Genomic DNA, 25,866 nt, shown 5'->3' on the forward strand with positions numbered 1-25,866 from the left:
GATATATTCTGCATATAAATGTTGATGGCTGGGCCAAAATCCAGCCCAAAGAATCCTGACAAGCTTTGGAAGGCTCATAACATTGCTTAGCAGAGGTCAAAATGAAGGGAGACTTCTCCATACAAACAAAGACTTACTGTTTCACTTTAAGGAGATGCCAATTATAGCCAGTGGTAGGAGGTGAGCTGGGGTTATGATGAAAATGAGAATATTTAGAAACATGTAATTGTTGCTTGTTGTCATATGAAATACCAATACATGCTTCCAGATTTCTTCTCCCATAATAATCTCCCTGTTCTTCCTACTTGAAATGTCTGTGGAATTAAATGGAATAGAATAATAAGACAACCCTTAGGTTTTATGACATTAAGCTTTCTGTGAAATTGTGTGTCATGTGTAATTAAATAACAAAAGGAGAATAAGTCAAGTTGTAAAGGGAAAAATGCTGATGATTTCATAAAAATATATGATTACTTTATTCTTACCTTTTTAATGTTTTTTGAGTAATATGCAAATAACATTAGATATACTTTGTGTTTGTTAAAGCCTGAAGAAGCATTTTCAGTCATAGAAAGTTTATCTTTGTATATGTGTGTTCACGGCAGCCTGTTTAACTTGGTTTAAAGTATAGTCAGCAGTGGTTTCTGTTACAAAAAGTTGTGTGTTGACTGGGAATAGAAGATCCTCGAATGTCATTTTAGATATAGTCTCCCACAGTGAAATGAGGTTCATTAAATAGATACAGTGGGAGCCCTACAATTTTTTGGTTTGGTCAGTAACTGAAAATCATTGATGGCTCCTTTTGTGTCATCATTTAAAGAATAAATGTTTAAAAAAAAAGAATAAATGTTTCTTAATAGTTTCTTCTTTAGAGAAATAAGTTGCATCTTGCCAGTTTCCTTATTACCCCATTGTTTCCCCACTGTTCTTATCAATACACAGACATTGCTTTTCCTTTCATTTTCCAAGTGTAAGCCTTTTCCTGTTGCTTTTTGCTGTTGGTTAGCAAGTTTAAATGCTGAGCATTTGTTCTGGCTGAAGCTGTATTTGGTACATTGGCCCAGTTTCAAACAGTTCTTATCATATGTGGTGCAATTGGTTGTCTGGAATGTGTGTGTTAGAAGTTCAGTTGTTAGGAGGTACTCTTCCTTTTTAAAATGGTAAATCCTGTGCAGTTTTCCTAACTGTTTTAGAATGCACTTGATTCAATTTGATGGATGTTGAGAATTATCTGGTGCTGAAACCGTTGTGACATAAGATATCCCCCACTTAGTATGTTTGACTTCTTTTGGCTTAGAGTTAGTTTCTTCTTACAATGAACAAAAAACTTACTCCTGAATAATTTCTTGAGGAAAGAGTTGCTTTTTAAAAAATCCCTCTGGGTTCACTTCAGCAGTCTCATGAAATAGAAGATGAATTTGGAAATGATTTGTTTTTCTCATGCTTTGTGTGATATTTACTTTGATATTGCAATCGTTTAGAGGAAGCTGTCCATAACTGTTTGGTTTTAAAAAAAATTCTGCACTGTCTTTTGAAAATGCTACTGTTAACTTCCAAATATATGATTTTTTTTTTTAAAAAAGAAACTACAACCTGAGTCTGAATCTGAATGCCAAATTCCATCCATTCAACCAATATTTATTTAGCTAGGTGGGTTGGTACTGGGTTTATGTGGTGTGAGGAGCAAGAGAAAAAGGTGACTGACTTCCTGCAGCACACACTCTTGAGGGGGTGGATGCAGGAAGCCAGACATAATAAAACAGATAAATGAAGGACAAAATACTGTTTGATAGTACTAGAGAGCAATAAAGCTGGGTGAAATGCTGGACGACTTCTGTTGGTGGGGTGGCATGGCCATTTAGATTTGGAAACTTGCTGGGATTTGACCTGACAAATAAATGACAACAGAGATTCTGTAATCCCAGCTATAGGGACATAGCATCCAAGTCAGGATCAGCAATGGACAGCTTGACCTGTTCTAAAGTTGAGAAGGCCAGTCTGGCTAGTATTTGAGGGATGACAGTAGGAGGGAAAATTTCTGGGAGGTGGCAATAAAGAGGAAGTGTGCTGGAGGTGGAGACTTTATATATGCCAGGCTTCTCTGGATTTGAATCTTGAATGCTGAGGATGGAGGGTTTTTAGCAATGAAAGGATCTGATTTGTTTTTTAAAATTCTCTTTCTGGATTTTGTGTTTTCTTGTATGCTTTTCCCACAATGCATCTCTAGCAACAATTTTTCACTTGGGGGGAATTTTTGTTCAAGTTTTAGTTGTAGAGGCAGCTTACTAAAGTCCTGAATCTTGTTGCTTAAAATTGAATGTGTATTTGCTAGAAATGTTATCTAAACATTCTTTCCTATTTTTTTTTTTTTTTGTGTGTAATAAGCTTACTTTCATAACTCATTAATAAATGTAGTAGGGCCTCCCTGGTGGTGCAAGGGGTTAAGCACCGCACTATGAAGCAATCTAAAGCCTCTGCATCACGAGTTCAATCCCCGGCTGCCCAGGGAACAACCCACATGGTGCAGCAGACCTCTCTTGTCTCTCCCGCTGCTGCCCTCAGCAGTGTATTTCAGTCAGTCTGCCTGTTCTGTTCCCCACTCTGTCTCTGGCGAATCCTCTCACCTCCCGGCATCTCTGGCCTGTACCCCAGCTCTTGTATGCATAAATAAATAAATCTTAAAAAAAATAAATGTAGTAAAACAGAAGAATAAAACCTGTAACATTAACTGATAAACATACAGTGTTATCAGAGGCAGCTTTATGACAGGTCTAGGGAAGAGTGATATCAGCTCCTGCTAAGTTTGAGTCATTTGATGGCTATAATAGTCGGTAAAATCAGCTTTAGATAACAGACAATGAATCATATTTTGTCATCAAATAATAAGACTGACTAATAGAATTCAGATTGTTTGAAATTGAGTAGTGCTTGACATTTTCAAGCACTACAGACATTTCAAGTAATACAGACATTTTCACCAGGAATGTATAGTAAACATCACTCTTTGCTAAGCACTGTTCCCAGGGTTGATCCTTGCCCACAAGGAGTGCACAATTAGGGGCTTCCCTGGTGGCCTGGGGGTTAAGTTGCAGCAGTATCACCACTATGGCCTGAGTTCAATTGCCTGCCAGGAAGCTAACTCACATATGGTGCAGCAGACCTCTCCTTTCTGGCCCACTGCTCCCCTTAACTGTGTATTTCAGTCACTTTGCCTGCTCTGCTTCCCTCCTCTGTCTCTGGCGAATCCTTCTACTACCACACCTCTGGCCCACACCTCAATTCTTCTGTGCAGAAATAAATAAATAAAATCTTTTTTAAAAAGTGCATAGTTATAAGGAAAATCTGTAGATACTTGTAAAATCCATCCCTATTTTTGTAAATGCAAACAGATTTGCACGATCAGATGAAAGGAAGAAAGGGAGGAGGGGAGGAAGGAGCAAAGAAGAAAAGAAGGAAGATGGGAGGAGAGAGTAGAGGTTAAGGCTAGAGGCAGTGATATTTAGGAAGTGGTTGAAACCCAATTTAGGAAACTGACTGAAAAGGTCTGTCCTTTCTTTCCATAGTCTCCCAGTTCTTCTGCCTGAAAGGGTCTAGAGGTAAGGTAATGAGAGCAGAGTTTTTGTTTTTCTTTTTACTCCATGAAGGTGAGATAAACGGACCCAAGGTGACAAAGTGGCTGCTTGGCATACATACCCAGGCAGCCAGGAGCTCAGAAAGGTTTTGTAACAGGTGAATGACAAGATCAGATTCATGATTTATGGAAAGAAATCATGTGGGGTACCAGTGTGGAGATAGCCCAGGGTAAGGAACCTTTTGGGTCATGTTCCCAGTAAGAAGTGAGGAAGTTCTTTATTTGAATCTTGGGTGCTTCATACAGATTTAACATGCAAAATATTTTTCAAGTGAAGAATGAATTACATGAGGCAAGTTAAAAAAAATAAGCAAAAACCTCAAGCTTGCTTATCTACATTCTTTTGTAGTTTGTGACGTCAGAATTTTTTTAAAAAAATGTCACTATTATGAGTCAGACTTCAACCAACCTTATTATTTTGTAGGTATGTGTGATGTGTATGACGTGGTCTTTCATGATCAATTGAATGTGTATAAAGAATGGCATGGTAAAGAAGCCAATGCTGGGATTGATCTACTACAGACCAGACTTGTAGAGGGAGAACCATAAGCAGAGCCAATAAGGCAGGTGGTCAGAGTTGATTCTGATCATTAAGGACTTAATAACTAAAGGCAAGACAAACAACTCCTTAGGTGTTAGGTTTACCCCTAGTGAGTGTTGCCAATATAGGGGGTAACTTCTCTATATTCCCTTCATTTAAGCGCAGGTAGGCACAGTCAGCATTTGAGGGACCCCTTCTCATTCTGTAATTGGTTCTCACTTCGTGTAACATTAAAAACAAATACTTTACTACCCCCTACCTATAGATTGTCAACTCTTTGATGTCAGGAGGGATTTCTTTTCACTGGTATGATTTGTGTATTTGTGCCATTTGCATGATGACCTTGCTTAGTCAATACTAGTTTTTATTTTTAAAATGTATTTGTAAGGCAAAGGGACTTGGTGTACTACCCATGGGAAGACATAATTTCATGTCTCCTTTCTCCTCACCCCACTTCTGTTGGAGCTGTATATCCTCACCCATATAGTTTTCCCCCACTCCTTTTTTTAAACCAAATTAATGAGGAAGGGAAGTTTTTTGCTTTTCTATCTATAGGATGAAAAATGCCTCTCAAGAGTCATACGATCTATTAAGAGAAACAAAATGGGTTACAGTGTGAATACTCCAATTAAAAAAAAGAAACACAGCTGGTGTTTGAACTTAGTCTAATGCACTGAAACATAGTCTCTAATGTACTGCTTAATGCAGGTGGGTCTATAATTATGTAGTAACCATTGAAAGACTGATCCCAGAGCACATCAGTTTTCAGATAAGTTATTGTCAAAATGATCTATACCCCGCCTCACTGTTTCCATGCTCCTGATCTTGATGTTGTTGCATGTATATGAAGATATTTGTTTTGTTTCTAATCATAATTTTAAACTACTCCAATAATAAATTACTTTCTTATTATGAAAAGAATGTTTAAACCAAATGTTAGGGTAAATGCTCCCTAAGCCACACTACCACCTAGCCCCTTCACCTCCATCTGGTGTTCTTCCTTGTTAGGTTTTTATAGTATGTAGCCTTTCATACCTTTGCTACATATCAATATGTTTGCAGAAGTACCTTGCAGATTCCTTTTGACAGTTAGCACTTCTCAGAATAAGTTAGCCCCAAGTAGAGGAGGTTTCCATTTAAAACTCGCAATATGCCTTTAAGATAGGTAAAATGTCTTACAGATTGATTTTGCAATGTGGAATCTCATATAAACTGTTTTGGTAATATAAATGCTGCTGAGATTTTTGCATCAAACAGAAGTGAAACAATGAGATGATCAACCTTGGGAGCTCCTCCAGCCAAACAACAGTGATGTGACACTATTTTGTCATTTCATTTGGCTGATGCTTTTTGTATCATAATGATTCTATTTGTAAGATGTTTGTTTTGGGTTTTAGTCTCTGATTCCCTCCCTCCCCCTTTATTGTGTGTATGTTAGGTCATGGGGGACATATTGAAGGTGAAATTTTTGGAAGATTCAGCTGAGTGATTTTTATTATGAGAAAGCTTGTGAATTCTTTCACCTATAACAAAGTGAGAGAATAAAATTCTTTGTTCTTTGACACATTGATTTTGCTTTCAGGCATGGAACCTCTTTGACTTCTCATGGTTTAATTGTATTTGAGTGATGTAGTTTAATGAAAACTAAATTTGTGCATTGTAGTACATTGACATTTTTTCTCTGAAGTCACTGTGTGAAAAATGTTACCTCAATGTTAAGATTATAGAAACAGAGAAATGTGGAAACTAAGGGCCAGAAGACAGACTTAAAATGTCAACAGAGGTGGCTACCAAAATAAAAAAAAGGTCACTTGTATAAGGAGTAGGAATCCAAGCTTGCTTTCCTTTTGCCTTTGTCGCTTAATGACCATTCTAGGTTGCTCGACTTTTGTGAACAGTTATCACTTGGGAGTTTTATGTTTTGTTCAGTTCTTTGTACATTCAAATCAGAATGGCATAGTACTTCTAAAATATTAATTCTCTTTTCAAGAATTAACAATTGATTTCAAGATTTTCCCTTTCCTTCCCACCAAATATCTCTTTCATGTCTGTGAAGATAAATACATGAGAGGAATTACACCCTGTCCTCCAGGGTGAGACTCAAACTTATAAATGTGAGTTCTAATGAGAGTTAGTCACATCTATCAGAGGAAGGTCTGTGTGAACTGACCAGTCAAGGGTGATAAATGGATAGTTAGCTGTGCCAGCTAGCCCTGTGGGCAGACAGTTGCCATGGTAGCAGGAATGGCATTCAGCAACCCTGCATGACTAACCTAGATTAGTGGCGTGGCCCATGGGTTCCTGCCTGAAAGGAGAAGGTGCTTACAGCTAGATGACAGCTGAGTGAGCTGTGGATCCCAGATCCAACCTGGGCTTTCTTATTGCTGTGTTTTCCTTCTTAGAAATGTGCCTTTTTTTTTTTTTTTTTTTTTTTTGCATGGGAAAGAGAAAAAGGGGAAACACTCTTACTAATCCTTACCAAATTGTGATATTTTTTCATTTTATCACAAGAAAAATTTGAAAATTCTAGTCATTGTATCCTGACAGGCATAGGATAGGGTCAATAGAATGACTGCTTTCAGGGCTGAATAGGCAGTTTTGAATTAATTCCTTAGGAGTTCCACCACCTCTCAGAAAGTGAGAGCAACTAGGCATGTTTTAGATTTCCCAGATTCATTCTGCTTCCTGTGCTGCTTAGAATGGTGGAACTCTGTCAGTGAAAACATCTGTGGCAAGATCCCCTTAGTAATGGCTTGTGCATTTGTGTTCTGCAGGGTAAACCTCACATACTAATGCTCTCTCACCAGGAACTAGAAACTGGAGCCTGCGCTTTTCCCCCTTTGGTTTTTTCCAGTTCACCTAATTAAAAAAATACAAGCAGTGAAAGAGAGAGTGTGATCTATCGCATGCTGCAGAGATATTTTTGATGCAACAGGGTTGAACTCTGAAGATGATGGAGAGCAGTACATGATCCAAAAACAAAGAACTTGACTTTGAAGTAAAGTTATGTCCCATCTGAAAAATTTTTTTTTTTTTTTTTGGCAAACTTCTGGTGTTATTCATGGATGTCCCACCTGGTGACCAGACTTTGCACTCTTCCCCAAGGGGCACTTCCACATGTGGGCTTGTTTTTGTTTGCAGTCAGCAGCATCAGATAATCATGGACTCCTGAACTGTTTTGTAAGCTGGCATTGAGGCTCTGGGAAAATGGCCTAGGTCAGCCTGCCAGAAGTTAATGGTAGCAGAACCCAATACCAGAGATATAATGGCTACTTTGGTGCAAGTTTACTTACTTCAAGCTGTACTTGAAAAAATCGATGTGAAGAGTCTTTCGCAATTAGAGATGACCTGTGAATCCAGAGGTTATTATGGGGTCAGTGATTGCAAATGTATAATTTTTTAAAAGGCTATAAGATAAGATTTGTAGCACAATTTTTATTATTTGAAGAACAACTTCATGCTGTTGGCCACTCATCTCTCAAAGAGCGCTCTGGTTAGGTCCTTAGTCAAAGTCCAAGTCAAGTCAAGTGTGGTTGTACTTAGTCAAATTGTGTTTCTGACTCTGAGATTGCTCAACTGGTAGGGATAACACCCAAGATAATATCCAAATTTTGTGCCTTTTTGAGACTAAGGAATTATAAGAAATTATGAGTGATTGTAAGTTTACATGCTTTGGAATGCCTTCTTTGAGGTTGCCCTATTAAACACAGCCAGAAAACTTTGCTAGCAGAACTGTGATTCAGAACACAAGGTTTGGTGCCAGGCAGGTCAGGATTTGAATTTCCAAGTCTACCATTTAGCAATAGGAAATTAATCTCTGAACTTTTTTGTAAACCTGGAAAGTGGGGTTAATAATCTCCCTCCCACATAGTTGTAAAAAGTAACAGGATACTGTTGTGTTGTACCTAAATCGGTGCTGACAGATGCTCAGTAGTGGCATTCTTGGATGTACTGCTGTCAGTGCTGTCACTGGATTTTGGTAAGCCTAAGACAACCTGTAAGACCCAGAATTCTCAGAACCACCTAAAAACTTGTTAAAATACATATCTCATGTCTCACATCAGATCTACTGAATCAGAATTCAGTGTGAGTCTCTGCAGCCTTTGTGGGTGATTCCCATGCTCACAAAAGTTTGAGAACCTCATATAATGTAAAGTGCTGTTTAGGAATCAGTGAACTTAGGTGTAACTGTTTTGTGTGGGACTTAGAGAAAGTTTGATGAGGCTGATGTTGGGATGAGGTTATCCTGTGAGAGAGTGGATGTGTTTTGCCTCCACCTAAAGGAAAATGCCACCTTTAATTAAATGAAGTGATAGTCAACTTGTAATTATTCAAAAGTAATTACAGAGCTTATGGACAGTGTAGAACATTTACTGTTTCCTAAAATCCCCTCATTTAAAATGTTTCCATCCACCCCCTCCTTAGCTTGCACCTTGGTTTTAGAACAATGATATCTAGAGACTGAACAGTGGTTTTGTTTACTCCTATTGAGAATTGTGTTCATCTTTTTTATACTTAGGTTTTCTCCATTTTCAATATGGAAGCAATTAAGAGAAAATAATTCATGAAAAAAATTGCCTACGGGCTTTAATATACCTTAAAGCCATTGCAAACTTGAAATAGTAAAAACTAAATAAACCAAAGAGAAGTTAGACAATTCAGGAGAGTGTGGGCTTACAGTCTACTCTGTGATGTCTTGGAAAGATTGACGGGTCACTTCCTGTCTCTTCTTTCTGCTTCTGCCCTGCCCAGGAGCTTTGCTGAGTGACATCTACAGCGAGTTGCCCCCACAGGCAGTGTGGGTGAGAATAAATTTTCTCACAAAGTCTAGACTTCATAAAACTCACCCTACCAGTGACACTCATGTCTTTCTTCATGTCACTATTTTTAAGGCTTTTCCATTGAAGTATCATGGTGATGAGAAAAAAAAGATATGTTCAAAACTTTTCTCAGTTGACATGTATGTCTGCCAATCAAATTGTAATTTTTTTTAAATTACAATTTTAATCAAGTAAAATCTTAATTAACCAGAATTATTAATTCAATATGGATTTCCTCCCTGTGTGAAGCTCCTTGTTTTTTTGAGTCATATGATATGCCAGTGTTAAGAATTTTGGAAAATTGTGCTTTTCTCATTCTTTTCTGCAGTTTTTTAAAAAAATATTTTGGAATGGAAATCTGGAAATGTGATAAAACCTAACTGGTGCTGAAATAAAGATGGGCTGATTTAGAAATATTTCAGTCATTTTAAATAAGTGTAACTTTTTTGGGGGAAAGATTTATATATTTATGCATACAAGAGCTGGGGTACAGGCCAGAGATGCATGGAGGTGAGAGGATTCACCAGAGACAGAGTGGGGTGCAGAACAGGCAGACGGACTGAAATACACTGCTGAGGGGAGCAGCGGGGGAGATGGGAGAGGTTTGCTTCTCCATGTGGGTTGCTCCCTTGCCAGCTGGGGATCAAACTCGTGCTGCAGAGACTGCAGATTGCTTCATAGTGCGGTGCTTAACCCCTTGCACCACCAGGAAGGCCCAATGTAACTTTTTTTAAAGATGTGTGTAGATAGGTTGATAGGAAAATTAAGTGTGGACTCTGAGCAGCCTGTTTATACCATTACTTTTCAATCAGGGACCAAGAATTTTCCATCTGGTATTACTTTTTCAGAGACAAAAGTAGCAACTTCACAGAAGTGGGTAGAAATCTACCTTTTAAAAAGCAGAACCAAGTTTTTTTTTTAAAGATTTATATTTATTTATTTATTTGTTTGTTTGTTTGTTTGTTTGTTTTATTTATACAAGCACTGGGTACAGTCAGAAGCGCGGGAGGGTGAGAGAATTCACCAGAGCCAGAGCGGGGAGCAGAGCAGGCAGGACAGAAGTACACTGCTGAGGGGAGCAGTGGGCAGCAGGAGAGGTCTGCGTGCCATGTGGGACCCTCCTCCGGTGGCCCGTGAGCAGCCAGGGTTGGAACCGGTGCTGCAGAGGCTGTGGGTAGCTTCGTAACCCAGCAGCGCTCAACTGCTGTGCCACCGGGGAGGCCCCAGAACCAAGTTTTTGATATGGCATGATAAATCATTCTTTATGACATACAACCAGATAGTTTAGCCCCCCCACCCCCAATATTGAACAGCTATGGAAATAGTAGACAATTTTTTTGATGGTTATAGTTTTCTCCCCCACCCCACAAAAACATTTTGTTTTATTTACTAATGCATATAAGAGCTGAGGTGTGGGCCAGAGGTGGGGGTGGTGGTGGTGGCAAGAGGATTCACCAGAGACAGTGGGGAGCAGAACAGGTGGATGACTGAAATACACTGCTGAGGGGAGCAGTGGGCGAGACAGGAGAGGTCTGCTGGGCCATGTGGGTTTCTCCCTAGCCGCGAATCGAACTCATGCTACAGTGGCTGGCAGTAGCTTGATAGTGCTGTCTTTAATCCCTGTGCCACTAGGGAGGCCCCAGACTAGAATTTCTAATGGTACATATAGTCTTGGCTAAACAACTGAATATTTTCCTATTTATTCAAGTAAAATAGGAAGATTGAGTTAATAGAAGCAAGTCTGTGAGGACAAAAGTCTTAATGTCCTTATCTGTCCTTATTCTGTATCACATCTGGGGGTTGGGAGGAATGGCCTGTGTTGCTGACATGAGGCAAGCCCCTTTTGGTTTACATGCTGACTAAAAGGGCACTCTTTCTGGTTTTCATCTCTGTGAATGTGTCTTTTCCATGAAAGCATTTTAGCCTTTTTGGTGCCAGGACCAATGACTTTTAGGATATTTTTTTATGTGGTTTAAGTGGAGCAGTCAGATTCTAAGACATCTCAGTTGGTAGAGCTGACATCTAAAATGGGATTTTCCCATCCATGACATTTTAAATGCGAAATAAAAATTATCTTTTTGGCTTTACACGCCAAGACACTCCCAGTAGAGTTGGCTGAGAATAAAATAAATGCTGTTTTGGGTGCCTGGTAAATCTTTTAATTATGAAATAAGCCTTTTGATTTTAATCTTCCAAAATGTACAATACCAATCCAGGAAAACAGCCTTTTTAAAGTTCGTATCCTGCTGACTTCTTCAGATAAAAAGCTTCTACCTCTACCCCATATTTTGCAAGCGGAAAGTAAAAATATCATTAATCTTGTCTTAGTCACAATGTTGCCTATAAATGATTGTTCAGCTTGGAATCAGTCTTGAGCCTTGACGGCAGTAACCCAGAATGAATGTGTAGGTTCCTGGGGCCAGGACCAGAGCTGGAGGGTCACAGCCCTTTGAGTCCATGATCTAGGAGTGGGGTGAGGATCTTAGGCTTCCTTTAAATAATCTCCCTTGTTCCTTCTTCTTTTTCACCTATCCTTGCCTTCTCACACAGAACAAAACTTGGATACTGATAAGTTTTATTATTTTTGTTCTTCTGTGGCATCTTGAAGCAGCTTGTACAATGAGGACAGAAACCTGCTTCGAATTAGAGAGAAGGAAAGACGCAACCAAGAAGCTCACCAAGAGAAAGAGGCATTTCCTGAAAAGATTCCCCTTTTTGGAGAGCCCTACAAGGTATTTATTGCATACTGGGAGGTGAAAGTCTGGCTTATCACAATATTTAGCTGTCTGATGAATGTGAGTTTGCACAAGGGTCACAACTGTGAAAATAAAACAGCATGTCCTAGAGATTGTTTTTAAAAACAAGATATAAAATTTTTCTGAATCTTGTTAGTCAAAGTTACCAAAGTTTGTGGTTTTCTTTTGTAATGTTATTTTCCTGTATGTAGTACTATGTGTCCTCTTCCAGGGAAACTGACTTTAAATTGCATGTTAAATTCTACATGTTACCTGTTAAGTTGGGGTGTTTCTTTTTTATTGATATTATATAACCTGGTTTATTAAATGGTTGTTTTTCTTAGCTTTTAAAAAATATTTAACCCTATTTTACTTTTCTTTTTTCAGACAGAAAAAGGTGATGAGCTGTCTAGTCGCATACAGAACATGCTGGGAAATTATGAAGAAGTGAAGGAGTTCCTGAGTACCAAGTCCCACCCTCAGCGCTCGGATGCTTCTGAGAATAGGTTGGGAAAACAGAGACATTCTTTTTTTCCTGAGAAGGGGAGCAGCGTTCCCTCCCACTCCTTCCATACTAGTGTCCACCACCAGCCTGTTAACACTCCTGCCTCTGGGCCACTGCCTGTTGGTAATATTAGCCACAATCCAAAGATGGCACAGCCAAGAATGGAACCAATGTCAAGTCGCCATGTCAAAAGCTACTGTCCATCGGACAGCCAGCATCTGACCCAAGATCGCCTTGGTCAGGAGGGATGTGGCTCTAGTCATCACAAAAAAGGTGACCGCAGAGTTGGTGGAGGAGACCACTGTGCGTCAGTGACAGACTCGGCTCCAGCAAGGGAGCTTTCTCCCTTACTCTCCTCTTTGCCTTCCCCTGTCCCCCCTTTGTCACCTATACATTCCAACCAGCAAACTCTTCCCAGGACACTCGGAAGCAACAAGGTTCACAGCAGTAACAGTAACAATAAAGGCTTCTACAGGGCAAAATCTCCAAAGGACCTCACCGGAAAGGTCCATGAGAGAGAGACCCCTCACGACAGTTTGGTGGCAGTTGCCAGCCTTGGCGTAGCCCCTCCCCAGCCACCTTCTCAGGCTTTCCCCCAACCTCCTCTCCCCTCAAAATGCATCGCAATGCAGCAAAAACCTACAGCTTATGTCCGGCCCATGGATGGTCAAGATCAGGCTCCTAGTGAGTCCCCTGAACTGAAACGGCTGCCGGAGGACTACCGGCAACAGACCTTTGAAAAAACAGACTTAAAAGTGCCTGCCAAAGCCAAACTCACCAAGCTGATGATGCCTTCTCAGTCTGTTGAGGTGAGTGGAATCTAATATCTGGGGCGGTTTCAGTGTGAAAGAGTATTTAAGATGAAAGTTTCTGGAAAGTGGTGGAAGTGACTTTGGGGTAGGAGATTCTGTTTTGACGTTATAATTTTGTTTATTCACACCAATTCAAGTCTCGGATTACTCATGACATACTTCAAGTGTGGTTTGCAGGAAGTTAAAAAAAAATCTACTTATTGAGCCATAATTTACATACAGTAAAATATATAGATCATTGTAAGGGTATATAGAGTTTGTGTTTTGAAAGATGTGTACCATCTGTATAACCCACAACCCGATCAAGATAGATAACATATCTATTATGAGAAAGTTTCAGGAAAGTTTTGAGTTGTACATTTTTTGTTTGGGGGAACACTGGCTTATTTATCAGTGTTTAAAAAAAAAAGTACTAGTTTTTTAGTTAATACTTCCTTACTCTCAACCTGAGCTCTGGGTGTAGGGTGAAATCTTATTTGAGAGTGAATTAGAGATATAAATTGTTACTCAACATGGCTTTTTAAGGTAACTAAAATACTATATATACATTTTTAACAGTTGTGGAAGGACGTTTTATTTTAAAACTATGCAGTACGGAGTGCCCAGTGGTAATTATACATATATATTTTAATGCGATATTTGGTAAACCAAGAAAAAATATTCTTTTTCTGTTCCTTTGATAAATGGCAGCATTGTGCTTGAGTGAGGACAATTCAAGCACTCATCCTATCACTGAAATTCTAAATAAGTACTACTTATTCCAAAATTAAGATCTGCAGAGCCAAGGGAAATGTTTAAAGAAGAAGCTTATCTGTTAAGGTAAATTCTGTGGTTTAGTTACATCTGTTGTATAAACATTTAATTTACATATCCAGGCCTCAGAGTGTGCAACAATCTACATGTCTTACCTACTGCTAAAAGGTAAAATTCCTGAAGGCTAAAAAAACCCAGCGGAAACAAAATCCTCTAGGATCCTTAGCTATAAAGATAACCTGTTCCTTTGTGACCAGCTTTTGGGTTGGAATCTGTCTTCAGTCAGCTCTTGAGTTGGAGTCTCCAGCATGCTTCAAGATGGGATTTGTTTGGAGGTCAAGGAAAAATGATAATGGGGAGTCAAAGCAAAGGGTAGAAATGGCCAAGATGGCAGAACTCTACCTTTAACTGCAAATTATAAAGTCTGCGATAAGCCATTTATTGGCAGGGGGAAAGAACAGAAGAATAAAATGAGATTCTCTCTCCCAAAATGGTCAGTCAAGCCCTTCTTTTAATTAAGATAGTAAAGAACTTAACGGGATTTTCTATGCTTGAGCAAATAGGGTCTGTTCTGTTTTCCTAGTTAACAAAACAAAATAAACATCAAGGGAATAGTAACTAAAAATTGCTTTAAAATGATTTTTAAAGGGCCAATTTTCTACCAAATGCCCAACCATGTGCTAATGTGCAGGATGGGGTGCCAAAAAACGTTCTGATCCCTGTCCCAGAAGAGACTGTAAGTCTAGGGTGGACGTGAGCTTACATACAGAACAACAAGGTATGAACTAAAGTTTTCAAATGTTAGCTAAGACAATGAACATATGTAAATTAAGCCGATAGATTTTTCCAGTAGAGCTTTTAGGGAAGAGGACCCTGGTTAACTTTAGTTGCCTTTTTTGGTGAAAAAAACATAAGCCCAATTGAGATTTCTCCAAGGTCCTCAGATTTTATAAATACTTCAAATACAGGACTATGCAAGATGGCATGTTCTCTCAGGGGACATTTGCAATGAACAGAATCCTCCATAAATTTGGTGATTGGAATTCGGTGATGGATTTTCTTGGCACAAATATATCTGCTAGGAATGATTGAGTAGATGTAAACGTTTTCATCCTTGGCCTGTTATTGCTATCAGCATTTTTAAAAATGTAATGACTCCCTCTAGTTTCTGCTGGAGCTCTCAGGTCAAGTGCAGCTATGGCTCCAACTTCCTCGGAATGCCTGGGTAGGATTGGTTGAATGGGAGGGGGAACCAAGATTCAGGGTGATCCGTGTGAGGGGTAGTTAGAACCTATGTACTGGGAATGAAGGGGGAGTAAATTTGGGATAATGATGCTCTCGGTCTGGGTTTTGGATTTGACTTAGTTCTTTTAACTGAGACCTCACATTTCACAGATATACCATTAATTTTCTGTTCACACAGCTTGTGAGAGGTTTTTTTTTAATGTAGAATTTGATTTAAAACCTTAGATTTTTATGTTCTGGTGAATTCCAAGGGAATCATAGAGGTGGGGCATAGAAAATGCAGGGAATTAAACCCCAGAGCAGGCAAACTGATGGGTACAGAAGAGGAAGTAGGCTGTTGGTAGAGCTGTGAAAAGGGAGTTAGGCTAGCCTGTGGTTTTCCTTTATTTGCTTAATTTCTCTTAAGGCAAATCTGAGGAAGACGTTTCCTGGCTTGCTTGAGGGCTTTTGATGTTTTGCATTGCTTCCCTTTCCCTATTGCTTTCATGAAACAGTATTATTTTAAAATGAACCAAAATGGGAAAGTCATCATGTCTGCTTGGAGTTCTTTCATCCTCAAGCTACCACATTAAGTGTGGATTCCCTGCACTATTGATTTTTTTACTTCCTGGTAAAGACTTGATTTCTATGGTAATTCTCCCTCCCCCCACCCCCTTTCTTTCATGGTTCTAATCCATTCTACAAACACAACTGTATAATGAAAATATAATATGAAGCCAATAATACATTGCTATTGCACAATTCATTCTGAGATGGTATGATTTGAAAATGTTGGCACATGACTAAGCTTATATAAGACTGATTTATATAAGACAAAAACACTGAGACAGTTTCACCTTATTGATATTAAAAAGATGAAATTAATAATGAATAAATTAAATTGGCAAAAGTTATTTAAAAATCACATAGAGTTTGCTAATGGAATGAGTGGAGAAGACCAAATGTTCATACCAGTTCACTAGCTTTTACATCATCATCATGCTTTTCAATAATTTGTTTCAATTTAATTGAAATATTCTTTTTAATTATTTATTTATAATTAAATAGATCTTTTCTTTTTTTTTTAAGATTTATTTATTTATTTATACAAGCACTGGATACAGTCAGAAACATGGGAGGTGAGAGAATTCACCAGAGCCAGAGTGGGAAGCAGAACAGGCAGAAGGACTGAAGTACACTGCTGAGGGGAGCAGCGGGTGGCAGGAGCGGTCTGCGCGCCATGTGGGACCCTCACCCAGTGGCGGGGGATCGAACTGGCTATGCAGAAGCTGTGGGCAGCTTTGCAGCCCAGCGCTCAATCGCTTTGCCACCAAACCGCTTTGCCACCGGGGAGGCCCGAAATAGTCTTTTTAATATACTCCTTAGGGTACATGGTTAGTTTAACATACTATTTTTATACAGTTCTACAACCACTTTTATGAAAGGAATGCATAAAGAATTAAAAACCCAGAACATTTCTATACCTCACTAAAAAAATCCATGGGCCCATTTGTCGAAAGATCGTCAGACATAAATAGGCTGTGATTGGCTCATATGCTAGCAGTTATTCAAATGTTCCACCCACATGGTTTAGTTGGTGGCAATTGCAATGCATTAAATCACAAAGTGATTTATATTTTAATAGGAAGGACTCATCATTGAAAAATGATTTGAGCATACAGTGGACCAATTATAAAGTCTGTATGTAAATTAGTTGTTTCTCCTAAAGAATGACATTCTTCCCAGGATAAGTTATTCTCATTTAACAGTCTTAATTTAGTCTTAATTCTCACTTAATTTAGTCTTTCCTAAAAATCATGAAGGGAAAAATTACTGAAAGGTCAATATTCTGACTAACTAGATGCCTGGACCACAGAAATCCACATTTGTTTTTCTCTAGTTGTCAGTTTTAATTTTGTGTCAGCTGGAAGATGACCCTGTAAAGGCACAGTCAGGGCTTGGTGATCTCATGTACATATCTTCCAGATGTATAATTGCCACCTCAGAGATAGACCTGCCTGAATGGAAGGTTGAGTTTCTTTTACATCCCTTTTTTTCTTCTAAAGATAACAAATGAAAGTGAGAAAAGAAGATGCCCCCCCTCCTCTCTCTGTCTGTGTGTGTGTGTTTTAGTAGCAGAGACAGAGCTCCTAGTTCTATGATCTTTCTACTTTTCTTGTGTAATTGAGAATGGAGATTATTGGATTGTTTTCAACAGGAGAGTGATTATATATATTTATATGCATACATAAATACACATATATATATATTTTTTGTTTATTTGTTTTTAAAGATCATGATGGCTCCTGGCTAGAGAATGGGTTGGAGGGGCAAGGTTAGAAGCAGGGAAACCAGCCGGGCTGTGAGAAATGATGAGGGCTCAGAGTAACTAGTAGGCATGGGCACAGTGAGAATGGACAAATTCTGGATGTATTTGTCAGGGAGCTAATATGACTTTGTGACTGATTAGTAATGGGAGTGGTCCTGAGGTGAGGAAGAGTGATGTATCAAAAAGGTCCATAGATATTTATTTGAAAAGTAAGGATGGTGGGACAGTACCAACTACTGAGATGGAATCAGCCCAGTGGAACAGGTCTAGCGGGAAAATCAAGAGCTCTGTATAACTCATGCAGTAAGTTTGAGATCCCCTTTTATGTCCAGATACAGGTAAGTTGGCAGTCATAAACGATAGACAAGAGCACAGAATTTGAGGATTGGAAATACAAAATTTGGGATGTGTTTGCATATAGTGGGTAAAGCTTTGGTACTAGGCAGTTGTACATGAGAAGAATCTGCACCAGGCCCTTCTAGCCTAGCATTACCTGTACCTATGGGCAGTGGGTGGAAAGAGATAAGAACCTACTGGATCTTCAGAAGTTAAAACTGAAGATCATCTTGGAAATCTGGGAATCTGTTTATAGATTAGTAGAAATTCTAAATTTCTGGGTTTTTTTTTTTTTTTTTTTTTCACTTAGATTTGGAAGTATACCTGTATATGGCACAATTTGCTTAGTTTATCCAAATAATTCACTGGAACCAAGCAAAATTTTCTGCCAGTTTAAAATTGCTACAGCTTTTATCTCTTTAAGGTCCTGCTTTATTCCCCTCCAGATAAAGCTGGCTTTGTGTCCTGATGGTCTTGTTTTCTGCTGAGCAGTTGCTCTTTTCTTGTGACCTCTTATGACATTATTTAAAAACAATTTGTTACCAGATGCTTCCACCTGATTCCCAAGATCTAAGTGTTACCTGCAGCTGTGAATTCATTGTTGGGCCATTTTGACTCATGGAAGCTCTTAAATTGACTGACAGTTTTTCAGTTTTAACAGCCAGTCTGTGTACATTAATCCACAGTGAAAAACTGTATGATAGTAACTCACTTTGCATCCCCACATGCACAGATGTTCTTTTCTACCACCTTATTTAGCTTTCTTCTTATCTTAGAAAACTTCCAAAGAGGAATTTCCCTATTATGAGCTAAATGGTAGTTCATTTTGGTGTGTATTCTTCAGCTCTACCACTCAAAGTTTAATTAAGACGATCACTCTCTCCCATATATATCACCAGTTTAGCACTTTCATCTAAAATATCTTGAACACATACTGTCTGCCAGACCTAGTGCTTGGGATCAGGTTATAATGGCAAAATCAGATAGTTCTGATCCTCTAGGACCTTAACCATCTAATTAAAAACTGACATTTAAATGACTCAGATAAGGGTATAAGAACTTTGGCAAGTGCTATAAAGGAATCTGCAAACTATTTTAAGATGAACAAAGGAGAACCAGGACTTAGAATAGAGGAGCTCAGAGAATAATACTCAAGGAAGTACTCTTCAAATGACAGACCTGAACAATGAGTAGACTTGATGAAAGTAAGGGGTTGTCTTAATGTACTGGAGGTGCTAAGCAAAATACTGCAGAAATGGGAGGTTTATAAACAACAGAAATTTATTTTTCATAGTTCTGGTGGCTGGAAGTTCAAGATCAAGGCAACAGCAGCGTGATGATGTTATTTTAAGTGCCCTCTTCCTGGTTCCCAGTCTGTATCTTCTCACCTTGTTTTCACTTGGAAGGAACTAGGAATCTCTCTGCAACTTCTTTTATAAGGTACTCATCCCATTCATGAGGGTATAACCCTCAGAACTTAAACTTCTCCCAAATGTCCTGCCTCTTATCACCATCTTTGAAGGTTAGAATTTCAGCATGAGTTTGAGGGGGTGGGTCATAAATTTTCAGATTAGAGCTGGAGTGTTAGAAGTTAAACAACATCCATATTCCAGGCATCCATATTCCAACTGGTATCATGTACCAGTTTGATGATGTATAGAGACCATTACGGTCTTGGCTTATACATCCAGCACTGTCGATCAAGGAGAATTTTTTAGTTCATTCTGAAATTTGGTGGTCCAATGGAATCACCTGTTAAAAATATAAATTGTAAAGATAAAAATTCCTTGGCTCCACCCTAGGAAACTGATTCTCTAAGTATTCAGGTAGGTTCAGGACTTTGTATCTGATTCTCTTGGTTTGTTCTAGGGCCTGGAAATGAAAACTGTGTTGGAAGAACTCCACAGGGCATTAGAGAAGGGTCCCTTTCCTGTGGTTTCAGAGACTCATCCGTGGGCCTGGGGCAAAATGATCTCATTAAATGGGTGGATAGGAAATGAACATAGGCTCAAGGAAGAAGCATGGAATGGAATTCCCCAAGATTATTAACTTTCTTGACAACTCATGTTTCTCCTTCACCTGCAACATTTTTAAGCTCATAGGGAAAGTAAGATTCTATTACAACCTTATCTACCTTTCCTCAATCTTCTAAAAATGCTTTTATTACAGTAACTCTTATATAGCAGATTTAAATGAGATTCCTAGAGTTAGTGCTCAGTTAAGTTAAACAGACCTGTTTGACTGTTTACATTAGGAAATTGATAGCAAAGCAAAAAGATAATCTGTAAATAGTATTCCCTGATGATGTTGGGTGTCTAGATCAGAATACTTCTAATCTATGTAAAATAATGAACAGTAAGTAACCTATGTTTGCTTAGAGGCTGGGTAAATATTAGACCCCAAAAATCTAAGTAGTAAATTAATACTAGCTAGCGACTGATGCAAATTTTAGAACAGAAGCTGCAGACTATTTTATTTGCCTATATAATGTATTTTCTTTTTCTTCCCCCCCCCCACCTTTGAGACAATATTTACAAAATGGAGAATTTTGGTGAAAAATCATATTTTTAGTTTTACCAGTTAGAACTAAGTAGAGACTGCTACCTTTAATTTCCTGATCCTGACAGTTTTTTTTAATTTGAAGAAGCAAACTCTGAAGAAAACATTTAAGATAATATAGGTAAGATAACTTTGAAAAAACTCTAAAATTGCTAGAAATGAGTTAGTATAAAGAATAAGATTGCTCAAGAGAAAGCTTGCAACTCAGCTTTGAATGTCTTTTTGGGAGGTATTAATTGGTGTTGTTTTCTTTGTTATGTTTTACTTTCTATTCCTCCTCAAAATGCCAGAAGTACATTTGGTACCAGGATAAGAAATTCCTGTTCCTTCTAGTTGTTTTCACACTTGAGATGTTTGTGGAGGGTTATTAGATCCCCCCTGGGTCCTTCAAGTTGTGCTTTGCCAAGATGCAGACATTCAACTCTTCAGAATCTTTCCAGACTCTGCTCTCCCAGGCTCTCACATAGCTACCCCGAGTCATTGTAGCTCTTCCCCAGATTAATTGTGTTTTATTTTGAGCCAACTGATAATCTTCAGGGACAGAAAGCCAGATATTCCAAGGGGAGTTCTGTTGATGACAGTTGGTGGTTTTGATTTGGAGTATTTTGGTGGGAGTGACCAATACTCATGAGATATTTAAGCAGAATTCCTTTCAAGAGAGGACCCTGGATCATGTTATCATAACAAGTTTATTTTCTGGCCTTGTATTTCTCCTCTCCAGTTGTCAAGATATATTTGAAAATCACTATTTCCCAAGGTTAACTTTGGTGCATATTCACATTTTCCAAGAGTGTTATAAGCAGCTATTTTTACATTGATATTGTTACTTTCTTTAATTGTTGTAATCACTAGACTGTTTTTTTTTCCTCACAGAGGTTGAGTCCACATACAACATCAGTTTCCTCTTGAATTGCATGTCATTCCCTATTTAAACTTGGCTTACTTTCTCTCTACATTTTTCCCCTGCTAACCCTGTGGTAATTTGTCAAGTCCATTCTAATCTCTTTAATCCCTTTGGTCGAAGGGTTTTGAGGTTTAATGTTTTAATCTAGGAAACTCAGTATTTAAGTAATTAGAGGTCCTATTTCTAGCTTTGTCCCTTAGGTTTTTTGGTTCCAATTTACAAATAAATTTCTTCTAAAAATTCATATTGGACTAGGATTTGAAGCTGGGAATTGAACAGCGTGAACTAGGAAAGAAATGACAGCATTCTGTGTTATCCTTGTTTCCTGCTATCATTCTCAAAACTCAAACTTTATGGATTCTCCTTTTCCTTACAGCTCATTTTTTGCAGTATTCCACCCCAAAGAAAGTATTTGCAGTTGCATTTTAGAAAAACATTTTGACAGAACTTTATGCTGTAAACTAGTTTGTTGTTTTCCAACTTTTTTTTTTCATGCTTGAGAATATGTTAATTTGTAAAAAAAAATCTTTCCTATTATCAAATAGTCTGGACATTGTTACAAAATGTTAAGAATTCTTTGCTGTCAGGAGCAATTTGGTCATAAAAGGATTCACTTTTGTACATTCTAGGTTTCTGCTTTTTTTACTCAACAAATATTTGAACACCCGCTAGCTATAAAGGGAGCTCGTGGGAGAGAGATGCATATACAGTAAACTTATTACATAGCATAACAAACTATAATGACTATGGAAAAAAGATGGAAATATTAATCATATAAACCTGTAATGCTTACACTGTTCTCTTTTATACCTTATGGTGGTAATTGTCATAAGTATTTTATGTATATGAACTCATTTAATCTTCACAAATATCCCATGTAGTAGACATTATCACCATTTTACCGAGAGACTTACAGAGGTACCTTGAGATGCATTTGTCCAAGCTTACCCAGACCTTAAGTGTTGGATCTGGAATCCAAATCCAAATAGTCTGACTCGAGTCCACACCCTTAACTATGATACCTATGTTCTGTCACCTTTCAAAAGAGGAAGCTATGTCTATATTTTTTTAAGAAATTAACTTTTGAAGCATTTTGTGGATTGGCAAAAGCACATTTCAGCCTAAAAGACTAGGGAGAGCAAAGGCATAGTAGCAAGACCTGGTGGGAAGTCTACTTAGGGAGAAGCTGGACCTGTGGTTTGGCAAAGCAGAGCAATGGGGAAATGAGCTGCCTGGTGAGAATAGAACCTGTTTTTGAAGTTCTTCTTCTTCTTCTTCTTTTTTTTTTCCAGATTTATTTATTTATTTATGCATACAAGAACTGGGGTATAGGCCAGAGGTGTGGGGGGAGGGGAAGAGAGGATTCACCAGAGACAGAGTGGGGAACAAAACAGGCAGACTGACTGAAATACACTGCTGAGGGGAGCAGCGGGCAAGTCAGGAGAGGTCTGCTGCGCCATGTGGGTAGCTTCCTGGCCGGGGATGAACTCGTGCTGCAGAGCTGCAGATAGCTTCTTAGGTTGTCTCTTAAGCCCTTGTGCCACCAGGGAGGCCCTGTTTTTGAAGTTCTTTTGTACTTTATTGAGTACTTTATCTAAGTATGAGACTTGTTAATTAAAATTATTTTGGTTACTAGCAAACAGTATAGTGTGGTGTTATGATTCTGGGATAGCTTGGGCAAGGAACATGACCTTGCTGTATTGTCAGTTTATTCCGCTCTAGAGTAGGGCCACTGGATTGAGATAATCCATTGTGAAATTCTAGAGCTGTGTTTACTGCAGAGAAAGAGCTCATTAGGTGGTGGTAGGAGTGATTAAAGTTTGAACTGACCTTAAGGAAAAAGGAAGGATTTAGACAAAGGGTTCTTAAAGTAAGGAATTAGGAGTAAGGAAGACAGAACACATTTGTAACTTGTTATTCGAGTATACTTTAGAGATGTAGGTGGGATCAGATCAGAGGGACTACGAATTCCCAGTTAAGATGTTCTAGCCAAATAAAGCCCTAAACATTTGATTAAGTGTTAAAGAGAAACAGGTGAAAAGCCTAGGGAAAGAACGTGTTTGCTTAGGAGTTAGCAAATTTCTTAAGAACTGGTTTGCCGAGGTGAGAGCATCTACTGCCCCTGGTGGCTCCTGTTTCCTGCCTCTGCCTGCTTCGTGGGGGCTGCTGACTCCTGAAGAGCAGTGTTCCCAGAGCTTGGCAGTCCCTGGTGTAAGCGGTTTACTTTATGAAACATTTGCACACTCAAATATTTTATTGCATCCCTCACTCCTTTTTAATTCCCAAAACACTTATTTGTTTCTCTTTGTATTGTCATAGCAATCTTACCAGATAGGCAGAGCAGTTGGCACAAATCACCATTTCACATGCCACAGAACAGAGTCTCTAAGAAGTTTAATGATTTTAAGCTCATAAATGGCAGAGGTGGAGTTAGGAAACCAAACAGACCTTCACTCTTACTTCCAGACTCCATAACAAGCATGGTCTTTTGTGTAACTTTTAAAGCATTAAGAGTTCTTATCCTACACAGCGCTTTATGGGGGGCACAGATGAATCAAATGAGAAGATAATTTTTCAATCTCAATTTTGGTCATGGAAACCATGTGGCTTGTTGGTGTCTTTAACTTTGCTGCTTCCATTTAGAGAAGAAAGTCACCAGGTATGAATTCTCTTCACTATGACTCCAAAGGGAAAAAAAAATTCTGTATGTACTACATCTACCACTTAACTCTTTCCCTTTGATCTCAGAAAAGGAGGTGTTCGTTTGCCCTCCACTTGCACACCCTTCCCCCTCTTACTTTTTTGGGGGTTACTGCAAACCTTTCTCCCATCACTTGGCTCTCTTCCTACCAGTCTGTAGTTGCATCCAGGCATTTTCTACCTTAAAGAGCAAATCAAACCTTTCCTCATCCTCGAGTCTTACCCTGATTACTACTTTCTTATTATTCCCTTCTCAAAGCTTAGGAGATGGAAGTGGGTAAACACTGTGTGCCTGCTTCCTCTCCTCCCTTCCATTCTCTGAACCCACTACAAATTGACTTATGTCCCTGTTACTCCGCTGCAGCTCTGCCCAGAGCCTCCAGTGGACTCCTGCTGTTCGAAGTCAAGAGCTGCTCTTGATGGCATAGTCTACTTAATCTCCCCATGGCATTTGATACTCTTGACCACTATTCTCTTAGACACTTCCCTCCTTTGTTGTCTGGGTTTCCCCCTGCCTCTTATGGACATGTCATAATCTCCCTTGGAGGCTGCCTTTCTTGCCCTTCCCCAGGGCTCTTCCCTCAGCCACCACTTCTCATTCTGAAAAACCTCCTGGTGATCTCAGCTTCACTTCAGTTTCAACTGCTGAAATACTGGTGACCACCAAATTGATTTTTAGAGGCTAAAATTCCCGCAAGTTTTCTGAGCTCCCCTTCCTTTTAATCCAACTGCCTGCTGGTCTTATGGGTGTTACATCTCAGACCCAAACTTTCTAAATGGATTCCATTAGCTGTGCCTTTTTACACACACATGAACATTCCCCTCTTTCCTCCTGGTCATCAGTCTCAATTCCTTGTTGTCACCTACTTTATGTGGTAACCCAATCCTACAGACACTACTCTCTAAATATTTTGTGGCTTTTGGGTTTAAAAGAACAGAAATTTATTATTTCAGAGCCTGGAAGTCGCAAGTCTGAGAGGAAGGAGTCAAGAGAGTTGTTCTCTTGGGCCTCCCCGGTGGCGCAATGGGTTGAGTGCAGCACTGTGAAGCTGTCCGCAGCCTCTGCAGCGCAGGTTCGATTCCCGGCCGGCCAGGAAGATTCCCACATGGTGTGGCAGACCTCTCCTGTTGCGTCTGCTGCTCCCCTCAGCAGTGCTTTCAGTCTGTCTGCCTCTTCTGCTCCCCACTCTGTCTCTGGTGAATCCTCTCACCCTCTGGCCTGTACCCCAGCTATTGTATAAATTTAAAAAAAAAAAAAAGAGAGAGAGAGTAGTTCTCTTTTGAAGGCACTGAGGAAGAGTTCTATGACACAACTTCCGGGTCTGGTGCCCAACATTCATTTTCTTAGGCTTGCAGTTGTAAGAGCTCTAGTCTTTGTCTCCATCTTCATATGGTTGTCCCCTCTGTCTTTCTCCTATCTAAACATTTGTTGAACATTTCTTTTTCTGTCCTTCTGTAGTTCAGATTTTTTTGTTTCTTGAACTATTGGCATCTGTCTTCCTGCTTTTTTCCTTCTCTTTAGACCATCACCTACACTGTTCCACAAGAGTGATTTTATAATATGAAAATCAGATCAAGTAATTGTTGAAGATTCTTCAGCAGCTCTCCATCATCTGCACGATAAAATCTGTATATCTCATTTGCCTTCTTCACAGGACTCTTACCTGTTTCTCTAGCCTAGGGCTAGGGCCTTCTTGCTGATGCTTCCTTCTCCCCCTGCTGTTCTCAGGCCCTTTAGAAATGACTTTTTCCTCTTGCTCACACAGACCTCTACACTCAGCACTTCTTCCTTGTATCATCCTCTGTGTCTTTCTCTAGGTGGCAGACATTTTGAGGGCAGGAATCATTTGTATCATAGCATGTTTGTCCTTTATTTTTAGCACTTCTGAGGACCAGGGCAAAACAGGGATTTTCCTGCTCTGTGCTGAGCCTTAGAAGTTCTTACCCAATTCACTTTGATCTGGAGTCTAAAAGATAATCTCTTATTAATTTTTGTCAGAGCAGAACAGCCAAAATT

At 39.1% G+C, this 25,866-nt stretch overlaps 1 protein-coding gene across 1 annotated transcript in view; it reads left to right on the forward strand.

Annotated features, from left to right (window-relative positions):
• AFF1 (ALF transcription elongation factor 1) overlaps positions 1-25,866 on the forward strand; it is a 194,765-nt gene that overhangs the window by 93,709 nt on the left and 75,190 nt on the right. Inside the window, 2 exon segments of the mRNA XM_037529054.2 lie at positions 11,601-11,724; positions 12,115-13,041. Of these exon segments, the coding sequence (XP_037384951.1) occupies positions 11,601-11,724; positions 12,115-13,041 (1,051 nt within the window).

The sequence above is a fragment of the Talpa occidentalis genome, unplaced genomic scaffold, assembly GCF_014898055.3.
Source record: "Talpa occidentalis isolate TD23 unplaced genomic scaffold, MPIMG_talOcc4v2.1 talOcc4.6, whole genome shotgun sequence".
Taxonomy (NCBI): Eukaryota; Metazoa; Chordata; class Mammalia; order Eulipotyphla; family Talpidae; genus Talpa; species Talpa occidentalis.